This window comes from Saccopteryx bilineata, chromosome 3 (genome assembly GCF_036850765.1).
Source record: "Saccopteryx bilineata isolate mSacBil1 chromosome 3, mSacBil1_pri_phased_curated, whole genome shotgun sequence".
NCBI classification, from domain to species: domain Eukaryota; kingdom Metazoa; phylum Chordata; class Mammalia; order Chiroptera; family Emballonuridae; genus Saccopteryx; species Saccopteryx bilineata.
Genome location: NC_089492.1, coordinates 79,572,387 through 79,600,136, shown reverse-complemented (window position 1 = coordinate 79,600,136; position 27,750 = coordinate 79,572,387). Strand labels below are relative to the sequence as shown.

Genomic DNA, 27,750 nt, shown 5'->3' with positions numbered 1-27,750 from the left:
CGAATTAGGTTTCTGACCTTGCCGAGCTAATGGCCTGACTAGAGATCTGAAGGACTTCACCAAGGTGTATCAGTTCATGAGACTCCTTAGGAAAACAGCTCCCTGGCCTGCACCGGGCCACACCTTCCCTTTTGCATGTCTATGATCTACAAGAAAGCTGAATTGTTACTCACCTATAAGATAGATCATTGTTCTTTCCTGGGAGAAGAAGCCAGAACTGGAAGTGCAGTAAGTCTAATACCCAGTACTTAGAATCCCCATCATTCACTCCTACCCCTCAGGAATAGCAACTTACCTTCTCCACGTGTAAAACACACTTCCTTCTTGGGATAGAGTGCTTCACAACCTGTGTTTGCAAACTAAAGCTATGCCTTCCCACTGATATTTGTAAAACCATTAGAACATCTGGTTACACCGGCAGATTTAGTAAGTATTCCTTTTAGAAGAAACACTTTCTAAAAGATAACTTACATTTTATTGTTGCATTGACTTAGAGAGTGCATCTGATCCCAAATAGTAAGAGAATTACCAAAGATAAAATAAAATTTAAAAAAACATTCGATTCATTAAATATTGAGTACACGTGAATCTCCTGCAAAGCCTTGAGCTGGACACTGTGAGGGAACCAGTGACCACGCAGTCACTTTCAGTCTCCAGGAGCCCACTTTCTGCAGCCCCACACATCAGTATCACACAGCACACTGAGACTCCTCACCCTGCCAAGAAGACTGTCACAAAATAATCTGTGATCAATCCATACCCTTGAAAGGTGTCCTAAACAGGTCATCAAAACAAAGGAAATTCCCCATTCTCCTTGCCAAAAAAAAAAAAAAAAAAAAAAAAAAACCAACCAACAACAAAAAAACAAAAATATACCAGAGTAGTAGGTGATAGTGAATATCAAGAGACACCTTACAAAATATCACTTAGAGACTGAGGGATATGGGCAAGGAGAGATGGGCTTTGCCCCAGAAATCAACAGGTGGGTGTGTGGGCAGCCCATACACTTTTTCCACCAGCTGGAAGAAGAATGAGACACACAGGACTGTGTGGGCCACGCTTCTCTGGGCCTCGGCAGCCCCGTCTCGCCATGCCTTGTGAGCTGTTTATTCATTTCAAAGGACCTCAACGCCCTGAGCTGGCCAGCACTGCAGCTGATCCATCAGGAACCAGCTTGTTAACAACATGACCAGTGAATGTGCTACATGGCACAACTCATTAAGGTTCAAATAGCCATTTATATGCTGAGGAATCCTCACCGAAACTGTGCAGAATAGACACAGTAAGTATATATACCCTCCTTTCATCCCCACCAACTCTGATAGTGTTCATTTTATCAAAGGTATCACAAATCTGTGACACAATCAAAACCAAAATTCACTTTAAAACTGGAAACATCGCCAACTCCTTATGAACTGGAACAACCTCGAGACCTTACACAGGATTGCTCGTGTAGAAAAAAGGCATCACAATTCTGTTATTCTAGAATTGGATATAAGTACTTCACCAAACATCACAGAAAGATGTGACCAATTTGGTCTCTATGCCAGCAAGAAATGTACCATACGTTCTGAGGCTGGCACTGCCAGCTACGTTTTCCCTCAGGGGCAGGCAGACGTATTTTGTGGGTTTTGACGTGGGGCATGGTGTTTCCGGCTTGAAGGCCCAGAAGTGCACATCTGAGACTGGGGAGTCAGATCCACGTGATTGAAGGGACTCGGTTTTCTGGGTGCTGCAGAGGATGACAGCAAGATGGTACCCACACTCTAGAACTTGAGGAAAGAACCGTCAGGAGGGATGTTTGGGTCCTGCTTGGTTCTCTTTTCTTTCCAGGGACAATGGCTCTCAGTGGAATGAGGCCCTCACTTGCCGGCCCTTCAGAGGCTGCGGGGGACGGTGATTGCTCAGCAGGAAGGCAGCGGCTTCGCCCTGGGCCGTGCATAGGAGGGTGCGGCAGGTGGCCAGCTGTGGGAGGGAAGAGAAGACTCAGTGTCACCCCACACTGGAACCAGCAAAGCTGGGAACCATATAACCTTTCCTCTGCCAGGAACGAAAACATTGCAATGAATATTTCCTAAGTTATGGGTAAGACCGAATAAAGCAACTCTTTTCCTAAATTCTCACCCTTCTATAGATACCTAAGCCTTCAAATACTCCCAGCATTCTGTATGGGAAGAGCAAAGTCGTGAGGAAACAACATTTGGAGTGTGGTTTAAAGAGTACATTTCCAGGAATCAGAGAGTGTCACCTCAAAGGCAGAATGGGACAGTGGAACGGGGTACAGGCTTTCCAGGTGAGGTTCCAGGCCCAGATCCGCCACACTGGGGAAACCCTGACTTTGGTTCCAGTGTGAAGTGCAGCCATGGGTGAGTTCACCTCCAGCTTTTGGAATCACACTGAACATATGCAATACCTCCCCGACATCACACGGCCGATTTTCACGGGAACCATGTTCCTCCTGCAGCACCCTGATCTCTGCAGTATTGTTTCCCTTTAATGACAAAATGTTGCTTGTTGTCACTTACTTGTGCTTTGTGAACAATTATCTATGGGAAAAGCCCAAGGCCCTTCAACCTCTGATAATGCTTACATGCAATTAAGTGACATGCATATTTCTTACCAAAAGGGCTTAATTTTTCTCATCACAAAAAAGCCTACCTATCTTCCAAACTTCAAGCAATGTCAAAGCATCAAGAAGAAAATAGCCGCCACATCAGAAGATGCAACACTGTCAACATGGTGGGGTATTTTTCTATGTATAAATGCACACACACACACTTGAGATGTTTTATTACAAAAATGAGCTGAACCTGAATGCTCTTTGGAAACTTAATTTTTTTTAATATACAGGATGGGGCAAAAGTAGGGTTACAGTGTGAGTACCTGAAACAGTTTATTCTAGTATTATTATTTATTAACCATTGTATTATTTTCCATACGAACAACTGTAAACCTACTTTTGCTCCACCCTGTATATATCCTGGACATCTTTGCATGTCAATAAATATAAATCATTGTCACTATTTTTAATTGCTGAAAAGTTTTGTATTATAAGCATGTTTTAAAAGTTAATTAACAATCCTTTGGTGGTAGAATATTCTTTTTTTTAAGACTTAGCATAGGTCTACAGCAGTAAAATGAAGCTAGTAAAATTAGTTCCTTGACTAATTCTACTGTCTCAAAAATGTTCACCAAACATATGCTGCCAGTTAAGTAAGTTAGTGTTGGATGTTTCTTTTGCTGTTTTGAGTGAGGAAAGATCATTGAAATTTTGGGACTGAGAGCCTGCATTTTCTAAGCTTTGTTAGTTACTCAATTGCTGCATCAAGGAAATTCAGACCAGGACATACCAGCCAAGTTACCACCATTATGGTGAACCTAAGACATTTCTGGCTGAGGTGGGGAGGGTTCTTCCCATGAACGGGCAGCATTTTATAACCACACTTTGGAGGTAGTCAGTGTCATGTACTGTGCCGGCAGCCATGTCTTTCCCCACGTGACATTTTGAGGTCTCTCTTAGGAGAGGGCAGATGTGAGAAGGGCAAGACAAGGACTCACAACTTGCTGTCACTCACTCAGATTACATTAGATAGATCTTGCAAGCTGAAGCCAAGTGAGACTCAGGTAATTCTTAGAAAAGTCAAGCAGCAAATGCTAATAAAATTCAGCCTCTGGGGCCACAGGGACGACCCCCAGCCCTGCGTGGACCCTGGTGACCCAGGCCTGCCTGGAATGGCCGCTCCATGTGGGTGGCTGAGCAGGGTCCTGGGTCCTCACTCAGGGCACTCCCCACCCTCACCAGCCTCACCAGCACGACTGAAAGATTCTCTCAAAACCTTTTTTATTTTTTAATCTCTCCCCCCCTTTTCTGACATCCCCTGCAAGCTGACCATGGTTCCCTACCTCTGTGACCTTAGCTCATGGTTTCAGGGCTGGAACTTAGTCTAGAACCTTCTCTGACCTGCTTGCTCATGTTGTTAAAAATTCCTGAACCTGTTCTGAAGTCCCATCAAACCCTTCCCCATTCCTGTGGCCCTCCTCCCTCCCAATCACTCACCCAGTGAACTGGGCCCACATCACGTGTCCCGGCTCAGAGTTGCTTCTCTTGGCTCTGGTGTCCTCCATCACTGCTCTGGCCTCCAAGTGCACACATTATCTGTGCCCCTCCCCCCATCTCATCCCCTCACTGTCCTGGCTTTGCTCGGGCAGAAGAAGCTGCCCCTTTGTCACTAAGGGCGACTCCACGCCCACCGGGCTCCTGGCAGGGTCTCCCCAGGTCAGCTTAGAAGCTCAGGTAGGTGTGATCTGTTTTGCTATCAATACTGAAAATTTTATTTCCTTGTCCAGTAACCCCAGTAAACAGAACTGCTCTTTTCTTATGTTTTGCAAACAATTTTATGTCACTCGGGGGCTCAAATGTCTTGCCTATTTCACTGCCTGCCAACATTGACTTGTTATAAAATTGAGCTCTCTTATGGAGCATGGTGGGCCCAGAATTATGCTAAGCCCTTTACATTATCTTATTCAATCGCCCAAACAGCCCTATCAGTAATATTACTTTGTCATCCCTACTTGAAGATGAAAAACTTCAGGGGAAGCTAGGAAGGCTTGTAGATAAGCCATCTGGTAAAGAAGCCATGAACTAACAACAGCCCTCAGTGCATCTCTAACTTTTGTCTTTTCTTTGCCTTTTTCCCCCCCAATCTCTTTTTACTTACTTTTTATTATGGAAACCTCCAAGCCTATGCAGATGTAGAATAACAAACCACCAGGAACCCACCATCAGATTCAACAACCATCGGCACGTGGCCAAGTTAACGTCATCCATACTCTCATCCATTCTCTTTCTCAACCTCTCTTCCTGCCCAGTTGAATTATTTTGGTGTAAATTCCAAATATCATATCACTTCAGGTGTGAACAGCTCAAAGTACATCTCTAAAATAAGCAACATCTCTAACCCGACCAAGGTCCCCGAAACAAATGTTAGAATAGCTTCTGAGCATCTCCACTACCCAATCCCAGCCTTCTAGATGACCTGCCATCACTTCCATGCACAGCTCCTTTGATAAATCACTTCTGTGACAGGGGGTCGCAGAGCACCTGAATGGGAAGACTTTGGGTGATTCTTACAAATCCTGGTTCCTGCATTCTCCCTCAGCTGAAGTTTGAGAACTTTGGGGACACAGTCACCACATACTCGCGGCCCCTCCCTTTCCTGCTGTTGCTTCTTGAAATTCCACTCTCTCCTAACTCTCCCCAACCAGTCATCACCTTCTGACCAGCCCACAGAGCAGCTTTTCCACGAAGTGTTCTCCTGATTTCTCCAAGGAAAAACTGTCTTTCCCCTTCTGGACTTCCCTTATATCTATGTTCTCTTCCAGTACCAAACACAGACACGGTGTTACAGTTCTTATGCATTTACTTTATCTGCTCTTTTAGATGAAAAACTACTGGAGAACAAGTGCCACTTTTAACACCTCTTTGTATCTTTTGCATGAAAAGCAATTATGAAACAATTCTAGAATTGACGTGCACTATCTCCTACAGTTTGGAATCTTAATTTCAAAGCTACTTATACAGTTTTATCTACTGAGTAAAAATTAATGTTCAAGTGAATGAATTCTTTCCTCATTTCAGAGTCTAAAAACGCAGAAGTAAAAAAAAAACTTAGATCTCTAATTATCACTAATACAAAACATTATTATTTAGAAAAGGACATTAGAGGTTTGCTTCCAGATGTGCTGGACCAAGACCCTGCAGACAGCCTTTATGTAGAAAACAACTCTAAAACTAGGCATAAAGCAAAAAAACTAGCTGCAGGTATTAGAGAGGGAACACAGCAGTGGGATTTGGGGGCAGCAGGCATTCACACTCAGGGGAAGGACAGGTGAAAGCTCTACAATGACTTGTCTCGCTAGTTGAAATCTGTAATGGGGATACCTGTCTTACCAGAAATGAGTGAGAGGGGGATCCTCCAACTCTATACTCACAAACCATGTGCGGCTAAAATCAGAGCTTCAGCACAAGAAAAAAAAAATTGCAGCTCAAGCCCAGCCAAGAATACCACCTTGGCAACAATACTCATCAGATAAAAATAACAGAACCCAGAATCTCCACAACTTAATGTTTATAATATCTAGAATACAATTTTAAAAATTACTCAACATACCAATGATCAATAAAGTGAAATACGGCCTGACCAGGTGGTGCAGTGGATAGAGTGTCAAACTGGGTTGTGGAGGACCCAGGTTCAAGACCCCAAGGTCGCCAGCTTGAGTGCGGGCTCATCTGGTTTGAGCAAAGCTCACTAGCTTGGACCCAAGGTCGCTAGCTTGAGCAAGGGGTTACTTGGTCCACTGAAGGCCCACAGTCAAGGCACATATGAGAAAGCAATCAATGAACAACTAAGGTGTTGCAATGTGCAACGAAAAACTAATGATTGATGCTTCTCATCTCTTCATTCCTGTCTGTCTGTCCCTGTCTGTCCCTCTCTCTGACTCTCTCTCTGTTTCTGAAAAAAAAAAGAAAGTAAATACATTCTCAGAGAAAAAAATCAACAGAGTCAGATCCAAGGTGAACCAGATTTATAACTTACAGAAATGTTAAATTGGCTACATAAAATTAAAATTAAACAAAGCATGTTTTTGAGTGCACGAGAAATCTCAGCAGAGCAATGGGAAGCCTCAGTAGAGAAAAAGAAATAATAAAAGAATCAAATAGGCCCTGGCCGGTTGGCTCAGTGGTAGAGCGTCAGCCTGGCGTGCAGAAGTCCTGGGTTCGATTCCCGGCCAGGGCACACAGGAGAAGTGCCCATCTGCTTCTCCACCCCTCCCCCTCTCCTTCCTCTCTGTCTCTCTCTTCCCCTCCTGCAGCCAAGGCTCCATTGGAGCAAAGATGGCCCAGGCGCTGGGGATGGCTCCTTGGCCTCTGCCCCAGGCACTAGAGTGGCTCTGGTTGTGACAGAGCGATGCCCCAGAGGGGCAGAGCATCACCCCCTGGTGGGCGTGCTGGGTGGATCCCGGTCGGGCGCATGCGGGAGTCTGTCTGACTATCTCTCTTTGTTTCCAGCTTCAGAAAAATACAAAAAAAAAAAAGAATCAAATAAAAATTTTAGAACTGGCCCTGGCCAGTTGGCTCAGTAGTAGAGCATCAGCCTGGCGTGCAGAAATCCTGGGTTCGATTCACAGCCAGGGCACACAGGAGAGGCACTCATCTGCTTCTCCACCCCTCCCCCTTTCCTTCCTCTCTGTCTCTCTCTCCCCCTCCCACAGCCAAGGCTCCATTGGAGCAAAAGATGGCCCAGGCGCTGGGGATGGCTCCTTGGCCTCTGCCCCAGGTGCTAGAGTGGCTCTGGTTGCGACAAAGCGACGCCCCAGATGGGCAGAGCATCACCCCCTGGTAGGCGTGCCAGGTGGATCCTGGTTGGGCGTATGCGGGAGTCTGTCTGACTGCCTCCCCGTTTCCAGCTTCAGAAAAATACAAAAAAAAAAACTTTTAGAACTAAAAATATAATTTTTAAGACAAAAAGTTCACTGGATAAACTTAACAGTCACATTGACATGACAGAAGAAGGAACAAGTGAACTTGAATACAGACAAAAAGAAACTATCCACATTGAAGTCAGAAGTGAAATATTTTTAATAGAGCTTCAGGGATGCTATTAAAAGGTCAAACATATGTGGAATTAGAATAGCATAAGGAAAAGAAAGAGAAATAAGGTACAACATCCATAAACTTTCATAAGTAATCAAAGACTTAACTGTAAGAGCTAAGCTATTACTTAAAATAGTTCTGTGGCATATAGTTAGGCAAAGATTTTATAAACAGATTTTGTTCACACAAACTTAAGAGATAAATTGATAAAATAGCTTTTATAAAAATTAAAAAATTTTCCTCTTCAAAAAATATAGTAAAAAAAAAAAAAAAAGCAAATCACAGACAATGAGAAAATTTCTGCAAAAACATGTACTGAAAAAGGGCTTTTATCCAGATTGTACAAAGAACTCTTGCAAATCAATAATGAAAAGACACACAGCCCAATTTAAATGGGCAAATATTTTGAATAGATACTTCACAAAAGATATATACATAGTCAATAAGCATATGAAAAAATGCTCAACATTACTAGTTATCAGATAAATGCACATTAACATCACACTAGATTTTAAAAAGCCATTAGAATGGCTAAAGTTAAAGATAGACAACAGTAAGTGCTTTCAAGGATGTGGACCAACTGGAAATCTTATTGCTCCTGAGAACAGAAAAAAGAACACCCTTTAGAAGACAATATAGCAGTACCTTATGAAATTAAACATGAGTGGACCACATGATCTGGCAACGGCAGTCTTAGGTATGGCCACAGAAATGAAAATGTATCCACAGAAAAGTGTATATGTCAATTATTCCTAACATCTGAATGTGGATAGTTACATTCATAACATCTTCAAACTAGAAGTAACCCAAATGTCCATCAACTGGTAAATAGATTTAAAACATAGTGGTATATAAATACTATTACTTAGTAACAAAAATAAATAAAGTGTGTGAATCTTTAAAACAATGCTGAGCAAAAGAAATCAAACACAGAAGTGTATGTCTGTATGATTCCATCTGAATAAAATTCTAGTGCCATCATGGTGGTGGCGTTCTGAGGCTGTGGGTGACCAGAGTGCCAAGGGGCATGAGGAAACCTGTTTGGCTAGGATTCATTCTCTATCTTGATGGTAGTGGTAGTGGGTTAATTCATTGCATGGTAATACATGATAACCAAAGCCATTAACCACATCTTGAAATTTCTGAATGTTATTGTGTGCAAGTAATAGCATAACAAAAAATAAGGATTAAAAAGAAAAAAAAAGAAGCAGCCTAGAATTCAAGCCAACCATCCTGCACATTGGATTTCAGCAGATGAGTAAACCAGTGTAGAAAATTTAGGATAATCCAAAGAGACATGGCTAGAAGTGCTAGCCTGCCAAAGAAAATGACAGATCTGTTACCCAAAGTATCAGAAAACAGACTGTGCCCCAGGCTGGCGTGACAGCAGGCATTTCAGTGCATGATTCTGGGGAGAAAAATGGACTGGAATCAAGAAAAAGAAAATGAAAACCATCAGCTTTGCCCTTGAGGTCAAACAGTGACTTGGCAAGATAGAGCATTGGAAAAAAACTGGCACCAGCGTACTATGAAGAGGACTTACAATAGGATCGGAAAATAAATAAGAACTATGTTTTCCAGCTGCCATCACTAAGATGAAAAACCATCTTCTGGACAATAACCCTAGGGTCTGTGCCACACACAAGACATTTTCATCTAACTTTATACAAAGGAGTAAGGCAACTGAATCATCTTATCAACCCTCTCATGGTTTGGATTTCTAAATCAACTTTTTATTTTACAACAGGTTTAGATCTACAGAATTATTACAAAGATAGTACAAAAAGCCCTGGCTGGGTAGTTTAGTTGTTTAGAGCTTTGTCTTGATACACCAAGGTTGTGGTTTCGATCCCCGGTCAGGGCATAAATCAACCAACGAGTGCATAAATAAGTAGAACAACAAATCAATGTCTCTCTAAAATCAATCAATAATGAAAAAGAAATAGTACAAATGGCTCCCCTATTTCCCCAGTCAATTTCCTCTATTATTAACATGTTACATTAGTAAGGTACATTTTCACAATAAGTGAGCCATTACTAATGTTATCCTTAACTGAAGTCCATTTGTTATTCAGATTCCCTTTGTTTTCACCTAATGTCTTTCTCTGCTCCAGGATCCCAACAAGACATGACATTACACTTAGCAGTCATGTCTCCTTTAGCATTTTTTGATTTAAATAAAGATTTTATTTATTGATTTTAGAGAGAGGAGAGAGAGAGAGAGAGATGGAGGTTGGGAAGGGAGGAGCAGGAAGCATCAACTAATAGTTGCTTCTCATATGTGCCTTGACCAGGCAAGACCAGGGTTTCAAACTGGCAACCTCAGTATTCCAGATTGACGCTTTATCCAATGTGCCACCACATGTCAGGCAGCATTTCTTGATTTTGACAATTTCTCAGCCTGGCCTGTGGTGGCGCAGTGGATAAAGCATCGACCTGGAAATGCTGAGGTCGCTGGTTCAAAACCCTGGGCTTGCCTGGTCAAGGCACATATGGGAGTTGATGCTTCCAGCTCCTCTCCCCTTCTCTCTCTCTGTCTCTCTCTCCCTCTCTGTCTCTCTCTCCTCTCTAAAAATGAATAAATAAGGTAAAAAAATTAAACAACGACAATTTCTCAGACCTCTCTCACTTTTTGATGACATTGACAGCTTTGAGGAGTACTTTTTGATCAGGTATTTGCAGAATGTTCCTTAATTGGGCTTTGTCTGATGTTTTTCTCATGTTTGAGACTAGGATTGGACTTTTAAAGTACCTTTTGCTTTATTCTTAAGCCTTAAGAATCACTATAACGTCATATTATAGTAATTTAAATTATTGCTCAGATAATCATTTCATTCTGGTTATAAGGAAACATGTCTGAAAGTGTTCCTGCTACAGTACATGTAAGGGAATGCTTCAAAATGAATTACCAATCACACTAAATATCTAAAATTTTGCTCTTAGTTTTATTCTGTATTGTACAAAAATACCAAGTTAGTAATTAACATTAATTAACTGAGCCTTAAATAAGATACAGTAGTGAATCCACAGCTAAGCAGTCATGATTCCAAAACTTGCAGAAAGTTATTCTTGATTAGGCTAACGTGAGACATTGTAAGGACCTAACATATATTCCGATATATTGTCTTCCAAATCACAGGTGGATTTTTAAAAAGTGCTTTAAGAAATAAAGACACTCTTGAAATATGAGAAAAACACGACCCCTTATTTTTATTGCCTTGATGTTATGTGTTAACTGTTATTCTTTCTCTAACTATTCAAATTTAACCATGAATTGTGAAAGTAAACACTTTGAAGGGGAGAAAATAAAATCCATTCGTAAGGCCACTGACTCTGTGACAGGTCATTATTCTCATGACACAACACACCTTATTCATATTGGAAAAAAAATCACTTTTCAATTCAATTTTCATGTCACTCATGCTCTAGATTTCTATCCAGACCTTTGTAGAATTTTTATTAAGTTAAGTGTGCCCTGGGTATGATTTGGCTTTCGTCCTAAAGACAAGGTCAACAGAAGTTGCACATGCTCCTCACAGCCTGGGAAAATGTTCCCTGACATGGCCTTGGTGAAGGTCAATCAGTTCTCGCCTTTGATTTGGAGAAGAAAATAATCAGCTAAGCAGGTGGGCCAGCCCAAATAGAAGTGATTCATTAGCTGCAAAATGATTAGACTATGCTTTTGCTAAGGTTTTGCATCACGTAATTCAAAAAGAAAAAAAAAATAACCCTACTCAGCACAGCACCTCAGGACACAGCATCCACCTGTCTGACAGGGTTCCTAGTCCCGAGCAGAGCTGCTGGGGAAGACCCCTTGAGCCTGCAAGTTTATCAGAAAAGTGGCAGGGGAAGGTCCTCACGAGAAGCACAGGGGCCACACACCACCTCTTAGTAAATGCCTGAAGCCCCTCAGGCAGCCCCACAAAAGCTTTGCCACCCAAAGCAGAAAGATCATAAAGGTTTCCTCTTCATAAACCCAGCAGGCACACACATCTGCAGCTGGTCTCACTGTCCGCTTTTTGAATGTGAAACCCACAGGGACTGAGGTCAGAAGGCAGAGGGCCACCTGTTTAAGAGCAGCCCCTCTCCTGATTTTCCATCTGTACCCCAACTCCTTTCTATCTCAGACCAGACAAAAGAAAACAGAAGCAAACAGTGACGCCTTCCAAGGGGCGCTTCACAGTCACCAGTGTCCATGCATGCAGCATTGCTAAGGAGTGGGGAAGAAGTCACCAGATAGTAGGAGGTCAAATAAGAAAGGGACAGAAATCTCTTCCGGTCCAGCCACTTATCTGACTAGTGGGGGAAAACACAGGTTTCATAGCTCAGCAGGAAGTAGGGTGGGGGCCTTAAAATAACCCAGCCCTGTTTCCTTCAAGGAATCAAACCAACCTCAGACCAACCTGGAGGAAGTGCCATACCTGTGCAGAGCTGATACTTATAGGCTGTTTTAGAATGATCCATGTGACACTCTCCAGAAGTGGTGGGACTGTGAGAGACCCTGGATATGTCCAGTAATCCCAGGATGGTGGAAGCAGAGATAATGGGTCAAAATTCGTGAATCGTGTTTGTTTACCCTGGGGCAGAAAAGATGGTGCCACATGTTACAACAGGAAAAGCTTTCCACAGACCTCAAAAGACATATGTTCAATAAAACACAGTTTCACTGGAATTTATTAACTCTTGGAATTATTTAGTACTTGCCTTTGCATCTTAAAAGGAGCATCTGCCTCAATCTAAAAAATTGAGAGGAAGTCAGGCATCACTTAGATTTATTTGAGAAGGACAGAGGTTTGTTTTCATATAAGTAGTCTTTAAAATGTGTTGTCGTGCCCTGGATGGCTGGCTCAGTGGTAGAGCACTGGCTCAGAGTGTGGAAGTCTGGATTCAATGCCAAGTCAGGATACACAGGAGAAGTGACCATCTGCTTCTCTTCCCCTCCGCTTCCCCCTTTTCTCTCTCTCTCTCTCTCTCTCTCTCTCTCTCTCTCTCTCTCTCTCTCCCTCTTCCCCTACTGCAGCCATGGCTCAATTGGTTCAAGTTCATGGCCCTGGGAGCCTCCAACTCAGGTGCTAAAAATACCTCAGTTGCGAGCATGGCCCCGAATGGGCAGAGTATAGGCTCCAGACAAGGGTTGCCGGGTGGATCCCTGTCAGGGCACATGTGAAAATCTGTCTCACTATCTTCCCTCCTCTTGCTTGGAAAAGAAGAAAAAAAAATGTGTAAATGTGTTGTAGCTAAAAGCTTATTCTATAAAACTCCATTAACAGAAGCTAATAATGCACAAATAGATTTATACAATTATTTTAGGTGATTGAAGATGTGTTCATAAATTGCAGGAGATAAGTGGTGATGGCTGCATCTGCTCTGTTGGTCCAGGATACTCCAACCTGCTTCGAAGAAGGTAACATACATGCTATGACTCAGGTCTATGTTTTTAAAAAATAATATGAGAATTCAATGGAAAACAAGGAATATATTAGTCATTAGTCAAGGGGAATTAATTTTACCTTTTCTTTAATAGAGTCCAAGATGTCAGTAATCTTTTGCAGTTGGGGATTAAATTCACCAATCTGAAAACATGAAATTTCATAAGAAATGGTTACTACCGCAAATCACTGCATTTCAGTCACTATTTTGAAATTCTTGTTAAAAAAAAACAAACAACAAAAAACCCTAAGCCAGCCCCAAACAAACAGCACTTGTTCTGTGATGAAGCTCCCTTTTATCTCTGGCCTTATCCTGCTTGAAGAATCTGAACAACAAGATAATATTACATGGCTCCTTGGCTGAACTATAAATTTGACCCTAAAACTGGCAGTAATAGTTTTAGGGTCTGAAGAAATCTATTTCTTCAGATTTCTGAATGTTTCGGGCAGGTGAACTAGAAACAAACCTGGCTTAGGAAACTTCCATCATACCTACACTACGGAACCAGGTGTGATTCTCAGACCCTCCATCCAAATGGACTATTGTGACATCAAAACATAAGAGGAGAAACACCTCCCACGCTCACGCTAAAATGACTGGAGGTCCTGAATCAAGGCATTACGTCACCTTGAGCAGAATCCCTCAGAAAAACATGTGCACCTCTTTCCCCATCAGAGTGGGTGTCAGAACAAAGGTGCACACCCTGCAAGAATGTGGTCCCCGTGGGAGTGGAGTAGCCCCACCCACCTGCAGGTATGACCGCAGTGGTGCCTGTCTGACTGCATGTGAATAGAACACAAAAAATACAACAGAAAATAGTCAGTGCATTTGGGACAACAAACCTTTGTGGTCAAACCAGTGCTTCAAGAACCAGGAAAATCAACTCCCCTCTGCCCGGTATCTCTAAATATTGTGCAATCACAAAGAACTTAGAATAAAGATGTCTCTCCAGGGTCTCACTTGTTGTTTCAGCTGCTGCTGAATTCATTATTACTGGTCAATAAATGATCAGTGGACCACAGAACAGATCCTAAGACAAAGCTCTCTGGGTAGTTCTGGACCCTGAGATGAACCATAAACATCTAAAATTCTAATATCCATTCCAAAAGGAGAACATTAAACCTAGAACTAGTCTGCTATTAGAAAATGAAGGAGCCTGACCAGGCAGTGGCATAGTGGATAGATAGCTAACCTAGGATGCTGAGGATTCAGGTTTGAAACCCCAGGGTTGCCGGCTTGAGTGTGGGCTCATCTGTCTTGAGCAAGGAATCACTGGCTTGGCTGGAGTCCCCCAGTCAAAGCACAAATGAGAAGCAATCAATGAACAACTAAAAATGCTGCAACTATGAGTTGATGCTTCTCATCTCTCTTCCTTCCTTCCTTCCTTCCTTCCTTCCTTCCTTCCTTCCTTCCTTCCTTCCTTCCTTCCTTCCTTCCTGTCTGCCTCTGTCTCTCTCTCTCTCAATAAAAAATGATGGAATGTCTTCTCTGTGACTGAAATTCTACCTAACATGGCAGATGAGTTATTTTGGGTGCAACCAGAGGGTTCTCACCTGTAAGAACACTCCCAGGACAGCTAGTCCGTCGGGCTTGTGAGCTGCCTCCACGAAGCTGGGGTATTTGTCCGAGTTCCAGTGGACGAAGTGGAGCTGACAAGGAGGAACACAGCACAACTCCAATGTTATTTTTTTTAAAAAAAACATCCTCAAGAACAAATATGCAGATGAAGCATTTACACAGCTGTTCTGGGGCTGTGCACTTAGGTGCATAATGTGTTACACACCTTCCTGTTCACAGTGCTACTTGGAGGGCTTCCCAGTGTGCTGTCATAGCCTCGGGCCTCAACAGCCTCCAGCCACTGTTCAAGTGACTGGGGGCTCCTGCCTCTCCCCAACTCGGGACCACAGTATGGCAGCCTGAGGTCAGATCCCAGATGGCAGCAGCGTCTCCCCGTGGGCACCCAGGGACATCCTGCCATGAGGACAGTGCCGGTGGTTCCCGGGGCCACCCAGTCAGATGTCCATCACTGTCCTGAAAGGCTTTTTATGGCTTGAATATACGAATTCTCCTTAAGAGTAACTATTTTAAGCAGTATTTGCACATACTTACAACCTTCAGATCCTTTTCTGAGGGCACGTTTTAATAGGGAAAACGAGGCTAAGGGTCTTGGAAGCAGAGGTGTCAGAGGATGAAAAGGAAAGTTCTTACTGAGGAGGGGAGGATGGGAGGCGGGGGAGTGGAGGCCCCGGAACCCTAGAAAGTCGCTTCCTCTCCCTCCCAACTCTGCCCGAATGCCGCTGGCCTTCTGCCAAACACAAAACTGTCCCAAGTGTCCCACCACCCTACACAGCACAGTATCTCAAATGTACGAACATATGGACAGACTAGAGCAACACACAAAAAGGCAGAAACCCACTCCTGGAAGGTCTTCATTCCTGGTTAAGGGAAGGACAACAGAGAGGGAAGCCACCGGGCACGGTGATCACCACCCGGCCTGCTGCCCAAGGACCCTGTGAGAAGGTCAGATAAGACCTCCAAGTGACCCTGCTGGCCCCAGGGAGGGAACGGGAAGGGTTTCACACAGAAACCACCTTTCTAGCTGACTGTTAGGGAGAAAATTTAGCATACTCAAATATAATACATGTTTTTAGCTCAGCTTTTACATGTAACTTTGTATCTTATGGGCAACTAACGTGGGGGATTTCTAGACAAAGAAGAATGACCTTAAGCACCCCCACCCCCTTAAACAAAGAAGGCAGACTGGTTATACAGACACAGGGACCACTGTGTCAGATGGTGGGGAGGAAGAAACTTGGAGACACTGAGTGTAACACAAACTGTTGGGATCGCAGGGGTGACACCCCGTCTGCTGGGTGGGGATGGGAACGTTCACGTTGTTCCCAATGTCCCGATGCCCACGCACTGGTGCACTTGGTAAGAGATGACACCACAGGCACAGAAACAGAGGAAGTGACTCCTCAGGGTTCACAACCACACTGATTAGAAGACAAATGGGTGACCGAGGAGAGACATCCTTCTACTGGCAAAAGAGTACCAATTGTTTGAAACATGGGGAAACTAGAGCAAGAAAAATCTCTTGTCTGTTTTAAACAAGTCCCCCTCTCTCCCACACACCTTGCTTAACCGGCTGCAACACCCTCCCAGCAGCGGGAGCTGGCATCGCTTCTTTTAGTGTTTGTGTTTGAACTGAGAAAGAGCAAACTCATGTTTGCTGACCAACAAGGACCAGGGCACAAACAAGAATCAACCAGTCAGTGTATAAATGAGTGGGACAACAAATCAATGTCTCTCTCCCTCCCTTTCTCTCTAAAATCAATGAATAAATAAAATTTAAAAAAAGTTATTGTAGGCCTGACCTGTGGTGGCACAGTGGATAAAGCGTCGACCTGGAAATGCTGAGGTCACCGGTTTGAAACCCTGGCCTTGCCTGGTCAAGGAACATATGGGAGTTGATGCTTCCAGCTCCTCCCCCCCTTCTCTCTCTCTGTCTCTCCCTCTCCAAAAAATGAATAAATAAAAAAAATTTGAAAAAACCCAAAACGTTTTCTAAAGAAGTTTAGTCAGGCCTGACCTGTGGTGGCGCAGTGGATAAAGCGTCGACCTAGAATTCTGAGGTCGCCGGTTCAAAACCCTGGGCTTGCCTGGTCAAAGCACATAAAAAAATAAAAATAAATAAATAAATAAAAAGTTATTGTAGCCACTGCAAAATAGAAATAAGATTCTCCCCTATGGAGAAAAACAATTCTGAATAATAGTATTACTGAACTTTAGTATTTTTAGACTGTGTACTATTGATACATAGAATATGCTTAGAATGTCATAGCTTTACAATCAACTACATATTTTGGCTGAGTCATACGATAATTCACTTCCATCTCATGGTAAAGCTGGGGGTCAGCAGTACTTAACTGTATTAAAAATTGAGCATGTCATGCTTTGTGCTTCTGCGAGAGAATTAGAAAGAGTGGAGTGTTCTTTATGAACATGACTGTAAAGAGAAGGAGTAACTTCTCAGGGAAAAAGAAGTCAGAGATACCTGACTGTTCCGCTTCACCAACAACAGAACAAGGACGGCGGTCCCGCTGCGTCCCTGTGAATGCAGGGGCTCTGCAGAGTTTGGGACAGTCTGCATCTGTTCCTTCCCCAGGAGAAACCCTGTCCTTCGTTGCCACCTCTGTAATGTGGAGTGTCTGTGATAGTAGCATATATCTGTGTCTGGACCAAATATGCACTCAGCTGGGCTTAAAACAAATGTGTCTTTCTCTCCCTTCTCCCTGGCCTCCCGGGAAACAGGACAGGCATTGTAGAAAGAGCCTGTAACGTGGTATCAGACAGACCCGATGCTTCCTGGAGCAGTTACTCTATCCCCCCAAGTGTCCAGTTTGCTCACTCTTACGATGCGCACCCTCACCCTAACTCTCAGTGTCACTCTGAGGCTCAGAAGGACCGTCTGCCACTCTTAAACAGATAAACTCTTATACTGATGGAATAAAGCAATTTCATGGACTGAGGTACCTAATAGGCTCAGAACCTATTTGGGGTCAGGGAAATCATCCCCATGTCCCTCACCTCCCACCAGAGAGGACAGCTGTGAGTCATGAAGTGTCAGGAAGCGTCATGGATGGCTCACCTCGGCAGCGTACCTGACTCCGTCCACCACGTGCTCGGAGCCGTGGTCATCGGCACACCCCCAGTGCAGGTGAAACTGTCGCAACCTGTACTTGCCAGTGAGTGGACCCCCACACAGAACTGAAAAAAACATCAACACATTTTAAATAGTTAGTGATTAAAAAAAGTGTTTCTGTGTGATGCCCTGGTCCACAATACCTCCCTGAATTGCTCAATGCATCCATGTTCTCTGAGGAATGTTCCACAAATGGGCTGAGTTTGCTAACAGGATCCAAGTTTTGGGTGTATGGGGAGTGAGAGCAAACATTTTAAAAGGTGAGAGAGCCCACGCTACGGATTGGTATGGAAAACGTGGGAAGTCACAGCAGACACTCTGGTTAGAAAGTGGAAGTCAGGTCACTCCAGGGAAGGAATCTCCCTATGTCCTGGAGGATGTCAGGCTCTGTGAAGGAAGGCGTGGTGTGCAGAGGTCTGTCCTGAACTCCATGGAGCTGCCTGGAAGATGGTCAGAGAAGAAGCTTCAGCTTCGGAAGATCTGGGCTCACAGTCGCTCGCTTCACTAAAGGTGACCTTGCACAATCTCTCTAATCTTGAAGCTCCAGAGTTCATGTCTGTAACCTCAAGCGAATCACGCCACTTCCTCCTAACGCTGTGGTGGAAACAGAAGAGAAACTGGATGAAAAGCCCTCATCCCTGCTCGGTGCACAGGTCACATGCTGGACTTGTCCACTACGGTTGCCACGTGATTGTTGTTACTTCTACAAAAATGGGCAAAGTGCTAGAATTCTATCCTCTTAGAGAAATATGACATACAGGACAGACTTAACTCTTTTTTTAAAAGACCCACCATATGTTGCCACTTGGGCAGAGTATATTTTTGTACTTTGTCTCAAGAAATATGATCTCTAAAACTATGGCAATTGAATCACATCTCAAACAGATAGAAAAGCTTCTTAATAGAATATATAGTCCTAAGGTGTCTCCTGCCAATAATCTCTATTGGGCAGGACATAGGAGGATCGGGAATCCCTGGACGCTGAACTCACCACACGCATGAGTAGCCGAACTAATTGCCCATCAGCACTCAATAGCGTGAAGTGTTGATGGGTGAGATGCAGCTTTAACAATAGTTTGATTTCAATCACCCTCCTCTTTAGATTTTTTTTTTTACAGAGACAGAGAGAGAGTCAGAGAGAGGGATAGACAGGGACAGACAGGAACGGAGAGAGATGAGAAGCATCAATTATTAGTTTTTCGTTGCGCATTGCGACACCTTAATTGTTCATTGATTGCTCTCCCACATGTGCCTTGACCGCGGGCCTTCAGCAGACCAAGTAACCCCTTGCTCGAGCCAGCGACCTTGGGTCCAAGCTGGTGAGCTTTTTTGTTCAAACCAGATGAGCCCGCGCTCAAGCTGGCAACCTCGGGGTCTCGAACCTGTGTCCTCGGCATCCCAGTCCAATGCTTTATCCACTGCGCTAACGCCTGGTCAGGCTAGATATTTTATATATACCTAATTACATATATAGTGACATACTTTGTCAAGAACGACCCACCTTACACAAAAAAGGAAAGGTGTTAAGAAGTTTCCTATGTAGTTTTCTACAAACAGCAAGAAATAAAAGGAAAAGATAATGTATTTGTCCATGTCACACCCCTTTAAGATGTGCTGTAGGAGAGGAAAGACCCAGACTGCTGTGTGTACTGACCAGCACTAGTGGACGTGTTTCTTCCTGAGCTAAAGCTGGACATTGGGGGTTAAGAGCTGAGGCAGTGGTTGGATCAGCAGACTTGGAAATAGTCCCCACTCAGCTACTAAATAATGTGACCTTCCAAAATGCACTCAAGTCTTTGTGGGCTTCAGCTTTCTTGTCCATATTTGTGTGTGTTTCTCTGTTTTTAGTTAGGAGATGGGACCGGATGCCCCTTCACCTCTACAATTCTCAAACCTGACCAAGAAAAAAATTGGGGAGTGCATGTAATGAAATGTTTGGAAGGTTGAATGGTGGAGGAGTCCTTCAGATTCCTTTAGATCCAATTTCTCTACAGGGAATGGAGACAGCTATTTTCAGAGCCCTCTGAAAAATCAAAGAGGAGAGAGTATCTCTTATAGCTTACTGTAAGGCCAATCTCTGCTTCTCTGTCACAGACAGTGATGTCTCTGGTTCTCCTTTCCCTGACAATGTCCCTGGGGCAGAGACTCTGCTTGGGCCTTTGATGTCCCCATCTCTGCACATGGGAGCTGTCACTGAGGAAATGCTGGACAGATAGTTGATGAAGGCACAAAGGAAATGTTTGACTTGGCTTTAAACCCTCTCTAAGATGTTTCACAGACAAATGAACTTGAAATGCATGCATCCCTAAGTGACGGCAAACAGCATGGCTGCAATGGCCATCAGGTAAATCAACACCCTCATTGTCTGGTGTTCTCTTTTCTGTGGCACCACAAGACCTGAACCCAGCCAGGATGTCATCCTGTCACAGGTAGAATGCAGATCGGGGGCCTCGAGGAATCAGCATGGAGTGGACTTTGGGAGAAGAGGCAAATGAGCTGGCTCGGGACAAAGACTATGATACTGAAAAATACACATAGTCAGGGTAGGGTCCTTTCCTCCCTCCCTCCCTCTCTCCCTCCCTTCCTCCCTCCCTCCCTCCCTTCCTCCCTCCCTCCCTCCCTCCCTTCTTTCTCTCTTTCCTTCTTTCATTAAGTGAGAGACTGGGAGTCAGAGACAGACTCCCGCATATGCCATGACCAGGATCTACCCAGCAAAGCCCACTAGGGGGTGATGCTCTGCTCACTTGGGGCCATTCCTCCATTGTACAGCAACCAAGCTATTTTAGCACCTGAGGCAGAGGCCACTGAGCTATCCTCAGCACCCAGGGCCAACTTGTTCAAACTGTTTGAGCCATGACTGCGAAAAGGAAGAGAGAGAGAGAAAGAAGGGGAAGGAGTGGAGAAGCAGATGGTTACTTCTCATGTGTGCCCTGACCGGGATTTGAACCCAGGACTTTCACATGCTGGGAATCAATCCCAGGACACACTACCCTGAGACAACCAGCTAGGGCTGAATCTGGAGTTTTAACTCAGATTAGCACAGCTCCACTTGGTTAAGTGGCTGAGCTTGCCTTACACTTCACATATCTGGACTCAACATTTGAGTGTTTCCTTGAAGACACCCAACCTGTGACCATGACCAGCAAATTTCTAATGTGAAGACTACCCTCTCGGAGCAGGGCTACAACCTGGGTGGGGAAAGCGAATCAAAACATCCAGGTGAAGCCCTGGTCAGTTGGTTCAGTGGTAGAGTGTCGGCCTGGCGTGCAAGAGTCCCGGGTTCGATTCCTGGCCAGGGCACACAGGAGAAGCGCCCATCTGCTTCTCCACCCCTCCCCCTCTCCTTCCTCTCTGTCTCTCTCTTCCCCTCCTGCAGCCAAGGCTCCATTGAAGCAAAGTTGGCCCAGGCGCTCCATGGCCTCTGCCTCAGGCGCTAGAATGGCTCTGGTTGCAACAGAGCGATGCTCCATATGGGCAGAGCATCGCCCCCTTGTGGGCATGCTGGGTGGATCCCAGTCGGGTGCATGCGGGAGTCTGTCTGACTGCTTCCCCGTTTCCAACTTCAGAAAAATACAAAAGAAAACCTAAAAAACCCCAAAAAACATCCAGGTGAATTTAGCACCGACTTTGAGATAGTCTGTAACAAAACAGTTAAACCATGATATAAAATCAATAGTGGTGGCAAAATTATTTATAATGAGAATGAATGAATATTTTCAAGTGTCTCCATCTTGAGTCTGATAACAAGTGATCTTTTTTTTTTAATATCGCACTTGGCATTCATATAGAGTCTATTGACCATTTCATTCAGAACTTTTTAACCATCTATTCCAAATAGTGCACACATATAGGAGGTCTTCAGAGGTTAAGAAACCAGAGGGAAATGCCATCAAAGTTTGGGGAGCATGTCATATCTTAGCAAAAGAGTCTTTATTATTTGCAATATGCTGCAAAGTTCAACAATGTTGTGAAATGAGAAACCTATGTCACTCTATTGCATTTGACTGTTAACATTGTTAGCAATTTGCCAACCCTACTCACTTTCTGAAACTGCATGATTGTCAGCTGCCTTGAACAATAAGCAAGGTCAGCAGAACAATCATAAAAGGATTAATGTAAAAATCAAAGTATTTGTCTCTTCACGCAATTATTGTCTCTCCCACTAGCATACAATTCCTTTCAGGTAGATCCATCTTGCTCCTTTGTGTCCTCAGGATCTAGGATAGTGCCTGACCAATAAGTATACTGACTTAAGTACAGGGGGACTGAAGTGACCTGGGAATCACCAAAGAGCGTTTGCTAGGACTAGTGAGTGTAATCACCTCCTATTCTAGAACTAGGAGTGTGCTCACAGTTATTCCTATTTTTTCTGCATTTGAGATATTATAAATGGTATTCAACTACAATTGTGGGTGGTGTAAACTTTGTATTTGGGAGCCTTGAATTAACTGCATGACCATATCTAGGTACCCATTACATCGACCATCTCTATAAACTCAGATTCACAGAACTGAGGGTGTGAAGAAAAGACAACTGAACATATATGAAAAGCGAGGCCTGTTCTCCCCCCAGAAGTTGAAAATATCACATATTAATTTTTTTGTGCACTTTTGACAATGTTCTGAATAATATAAATCACTTTTACAAATTTGACAATAAGCATTGGAAGAAATTTTAAGGGCTTATAATTTTTGTTAACAATATAGCATTATATAAACAGGAAATTATTAATAAACCAAAGCTGATCTTACATGAGTAAGTGAAAAGGTTTTTCCAACTAAAGCTTTTTTAAGTTTAACTATATTTATTATTAATAGAGCAAGTACAGCCTTATCTTAATATTAGACTAACAGCAAAAATAGTTTGTCAAAAGCTTTAAAATATGATTCTCTCTAATCTTCTCTCTCCTTTTACTTTTAAACTTGATACCATCTATTACTTGGGCCATAGCTGTGCTTAAAGATGAATTAAATTTTAAGGAAATACTCTTTTTTTACTTCATTTAGTTAATTTGTTATATATACATGATACTAAAGTTTTATCTGGTTGGTCCATTATTTATGACAATGTGATAGACACTGTCCTATGAACTAATCAAACAGAGTTACTATAGGTCCCTACAAAGTACTAATAGTGACATACTATGTGTAGGTGTTTCAAATATAAAAGAAAATAAAATACTATTCAATCACTCAAGCCCTTCATTACTCCCAGTTCCCCAAATAGTCAACCTGATCTGTCCTCCGTGTCATCAAAGTCAACGTTGAAGGAATGGCCGCTGTTGCTGATGATTTTCGCTGAGCTTGCGTCATACTTGATAAGAAGAGGTTGGAGGGAAGAATCATACTTCACTTCCTTGGTTTTGATCTCAATTGGGGATTGCTGATCCCCATCAGCAATCGGGAAAAATTCATTCCAGTGACCAGGACCTTGAACACACAAGATCAAAAGGCAAGGATTAGACAAGTGATTTCATTCAACAAACACTTGGCGAGTGCATGCGCTGTGGTTGAAATTGAAGGGAGAACAGAGTGATAAAATAAGGTCTACAGCCTGACCAGGCGGTGGCGCAGTGATAAAGCATCTGACTGGGATGCCGAGGACCCAGGTTCGAAACCCCGAGGTAGCCAGCTTGAGCGCGGGCTCATCTGGTTTGAGCAAAGCTCAGAAGCTTGAGCCCAAGGTCGCTGGCTTGAGCAAGGAGTCACTCAGTCTGCTGTAACCCATAGTCACAGCACATATGAGAAAGCAATCAATGAACAACTAAAGTGATGCAATGAAGAATTGATGCTTCTTATCTCTCTCCCTTCCTGTCTGTCCCTAACTGTCCCTCTCTCTGACTCTCTCTGTCTCTGTCACAAAAAATAAATAAATAAAATAAAATAAGATACATCCTCAGCACCTTCACATCTAATTGTGAGCTGTTGCTTTTATGAGACCAGTATCTCTTATCACAGGTATGGAAACTCCCTAGTTTTCCTTCATTCATTTTCAGAGTTAAACAAATCCTTGAAGGCAAAAGAGCATGTACATAGTATAAGGTACTTTCCAATGGTACCATTCTACCAAACTAAAAACAATAGCACAGTTCATTCCCAAGAACAATGAGATTCAGTCTCAGCTCCGAGAATGAACTGTGGTAACTGCAGAGCTCATCAAGTTTACGACGGCAAGAATCACAGATTTGGGTAAGCTTGCAGCACACAAAGGGTGTCATTTTTAAGAACACCTTCTTCTTCCTTTCATCACTTACTGGCATCTTTGGATATCACCCAGGCCTCACTCAAAGACCTGTGATGTGCAACAGGTACTATGTAAATTCTCACACGGGATAATCCTAATCTAATGGCTGGAAATGTAGTGTGGTGGATTATCTGTGGTGGAGTCAGGTGACAATTTATTTCTCTCTTTCTATATTTCTGTGGTTATTTTGCCCATGCTACATTTAAATTCCAAAGCAAGGGACAATTATCCTGATCCTCTAATCAAAAAGGCCAAACCTGCATCAAGTTCCCAAATCAGTCACCAATTTGGTAAATTGATGAGCACCAATAAGCCGGCAATTCCCTGTGTAGTCTCTGCATTTCTCGGGGAGACTCAGTTCGAGTTCTGCCTCTGAAAACTAATAGCAAAGTGGAGGTTCCAAGGAAGCATGACAGCCATCGACAGCCCCTAGTCTCTCACAGGTCAGAGGTGAGCATCTCCTCCACTGTTCCTGCCACTACACAGCCACCACCAGCTGAGGAGAGCTCAGAGCCACTGCCTAAGCTCTTCCCTAGCTCCCCAAGCAGCTTTCTCCAAAACTCAGATCTGTCTTACAAAAATCACACAGTATGACAACAAACTAAACTTTGGTAACAAACAACACAAGTATTTTTAAAAGATAAGCTTTAAAGTGAAATTTCAAGGTATGCAAATATGCCACAATTAGCAACAGCTCTCACCTCTAAACCTCATGACCACGATGGCTCCGCATTTTGGCCAAAAAAGAAAACATAAACGTCTTCCTTCATGTAAGCTTCACGTACAAAATGTCATGGCGTGAAAATACAGACACACACACACCTCAGAAGTTGTTCTCTCGTGAATCTAATGCTTTGGACTTCAAGGCAACCAGAAGATCAAAAGTTCTTGCTTACAACTTACTATAGAAAAAGTATTGCATTTTCTAATTTATTAAGTACTTTTTTACATAAAAAGTTTTCTATTTCATGGCCACCAAGGATGACTCAACCTAAAGAGAATGAGGTGTCAAATATGCCATGCGATACCACAACATGTGGACTTTTTCCAATCAGTACAGTTTCTGTCTTCTCCTAATTACTTTACTCTCTTATTTACAGTTCTTTATAACCAGAACCATTTTTGAGATACTCATTATTAAATATTAACTGTGAGGGTAGGCTCATTTCCTTGCCTCTTAAGAACCAACCCCTCTTTTAAATTTTTCAAAACCTCCACCTTTAAACCCATTTGAACATGATTCTTAAAGAGAGACATATGGTGTTTCACCCATTGGTTCAGGAACTTCTACATATCCATAGTGATAGGTAGTTTTTAGGGATTATCACAGTCTCTAATCTAAGCCAGTGCCTTGACTGAAAGCTAGCGGAAGAAACTGTAAGGTGTTTATGAAGGTGGTTCCCTCTTTGATGCCTCATGTCAGATGCTCATTCATTCATGGCCTTTGACATCTGAAGCAGAAAACAACAGAACCACCAGGAGGGATGCATCATTTTCGCAGGTACTTACAGGTGTCGCCCTCAGAGAGCTGTTGCTTCTAGAGCAGGGAACGGCCCTATAAAATCACTCCTTGCTGATGGCTTTCCAAAGAAGGATTTTTTTAAAAATTCTGAAGACAGCATCAATGTTTTCTAATACGTTAGAGAGTGATCAGTACTCACTGATCAAAAATACCATTCTTCCTAACCATAGTTCGGGTACTATCAGCACACGGTAATTGTTAATTTAACAACAATAAAAATTATGCCAGTAGAAAAGGGAAATAAGAAGAAATTGATTTTGTGGGTTTTTTCCCCTTTAATATAAATTGGTAATTAGCAAAAGGTAAAATTATAATTAGAGCCTCCATTAAAAGAAACTCACCCAAATAATTCATTTTTAAAGTCCTAATGTATGGCCAGTAGCCACGGCCACCATCACAGCCACCTGGCCCATGCAGGTTTGCATTAGATTCGGACAGACGGTAATGAAACAACGGAACCAAAAACTGGTGAGCCATCACCTCTAATCCTAGCTTGCACCTGGCGGGCAAGTAAAAACACACACTGAGCTCCAAATCCCACTCATTCAGTGCTCACAAAGCCACTGACTTATCTGGGTTTCCTAGAATCAAAGTTTCTACCTCACCAGCCTTATTCACCTCTGTTCCTCATCTCCTCTCTGCACAAACTCTGCACTAACTGGCTTCTCTTTCAGCACTCCACCATCTTGGCTGCCTTTCCCTGGCCTCCTCCATGTGGCCTTCCTCTGCTCTCCTCTCTAATGCTAATCTCAGGAACAGAGAGAGAGAGAGAGAGAGAGAGAGCAAGCTCCTGGGTCTGCCCCACTTTATAGTATAGAAATCAAAACCTTTAATTCAATATACAAACAAGGAAGCCTTTGAAACAAAGTCACTTATCTGAGGCATAATGGGATTCCTCATGAGAGTGCACCACCCCACATCAAAAAGGGTGGAAAGGCTTAGTCTTAAAACTAAGCTTTAGGCTACAAGAATCCTGCCTGCTTACAGCCTGTCCCCTACATCCAATGCAAACTATAAGAGAGCAAACATATATATCATTATTTACAAACTTATTTGACCAACACCTAAATTTTACCAGATGACTCCCCCACCCCTTGGCAAGTTAACCATAACTTCAAAAGGCTACAGTGAAAGTGAAACTTTTCTGTTCCATTGTAAAAGTAAACTTTCTATACAATTTGACTATACTCTATTGTTTGATGATAGACATGTTAATCCAAAAATTATCATCATTATTATTATTCACAGGCCCAATTCTGAGTGATTCACTATCAGGCTTTCTTGGTGTCACTTTGCAATCAGTGGAAATAATCAGTATTTGAAAGAGTAAGTTCAGTTCAATGTAAAAAATAAGAAAAAGGCTTACTTTTGATAGTTCAGAATAGACAAGAAGAAAAGTACTCATCACATCATTGTAGCTCCCATCAGTAAATGCACTTGGCCCACGTTTTAATTTTAATAACCCTTTGCTGATGCTAGCCTCTGCAGAGGGCGGGTGGGAGGAGGGGTGAGGCTGGGGAAGGAGCCTGAGCTCCACCTTCACCCTCAGAGAGAGCCTAAGGCGGGTCTGGGCGGTGCAGGGGCGGAGGGCGGCGGCAAGCGTCACTGTCACCGAGAAACCCTCAGTCTTTGGGTTGCCAGGAAGGCGACCTGAGTTTTCAGAGCTGGAATTCAAGCCAATCCAATTTCTTAACTATATTTCCCGATAGTTTCCATGATTTGTTTCGTTGGAGTGAATAATGAGCTTACAAGACTGCAAGGGAAGTTGTCCTCGAGTCATTGAACTGTGTCCTCACACCGCCTTTAACCGAGGAGTGCTGTCACCAGGGGAAGTCCTTCCACCCTCCCCGCTGTTTCCGAGGACAGTACCCGGACACGGACGTGAAGTCTGAGGTCTGGGCGACACTGGCTGTCAACTCTGTACCGACACCCCAAGGGCGGCCCCCGCACGCGGTCCCGACGGCCCAGGGCAGGGGACCAAGTGTCCTGGCGCCGGGTGCGCTTAGCTGAGACTCCCCCATCCCCCGGGTCCCCCCACCATCGTTCGCGGGGTGCTCACCGTTGTGCTCGGCGTACCCCCAGCTGAGCAGCGACATTGTCCCGAGGGCAGGAGGGACTGCGGGAGCACAAGGCGGGGCGGGGCGCGCTTGGGGCCCAGAGTTCGCGGGCGCTCGGCCGGCGCCAGGGGGCGCACGA

The 27,750-nt window shown here is 43.5% G+C and overlaps 1 protein-coding gene across 1 annotated transcript; it reads right to left on the bottom strand.

Moving 5' to 3' along the window:
• Positions 1-1,022: 1,022 nt before the first annotated feature.
• Positions 1,023-27,740, bottom strand: LOC136329783 (carbonic anhydrase 13). Its single transcript, XM_066266421.1, has 7 exons — positions 27,614-27,740; positions 23,021-23,218; positions 17,736-17,854; positions 14,638-14,733; positions 13,165-13,227; positions 12,076-12,231; positions 1,023-1,965 (listed from the first exon to the last, which is right to left on the bottom strand). The coding sequence occupies exons 1-7, from the start codon at positions 27,648-27,650 to the stop codon at positions 1,846-1,848; spliced, it is 789 nt and encodes a 262-aa protein (XP_066122518.1). The 5' UTR covers positions 27,651-27,740; the 3' UTR covers positions 1,023-1,845.
• Positions 27,741-27,750: the final 10 nt, after the last annotated feature.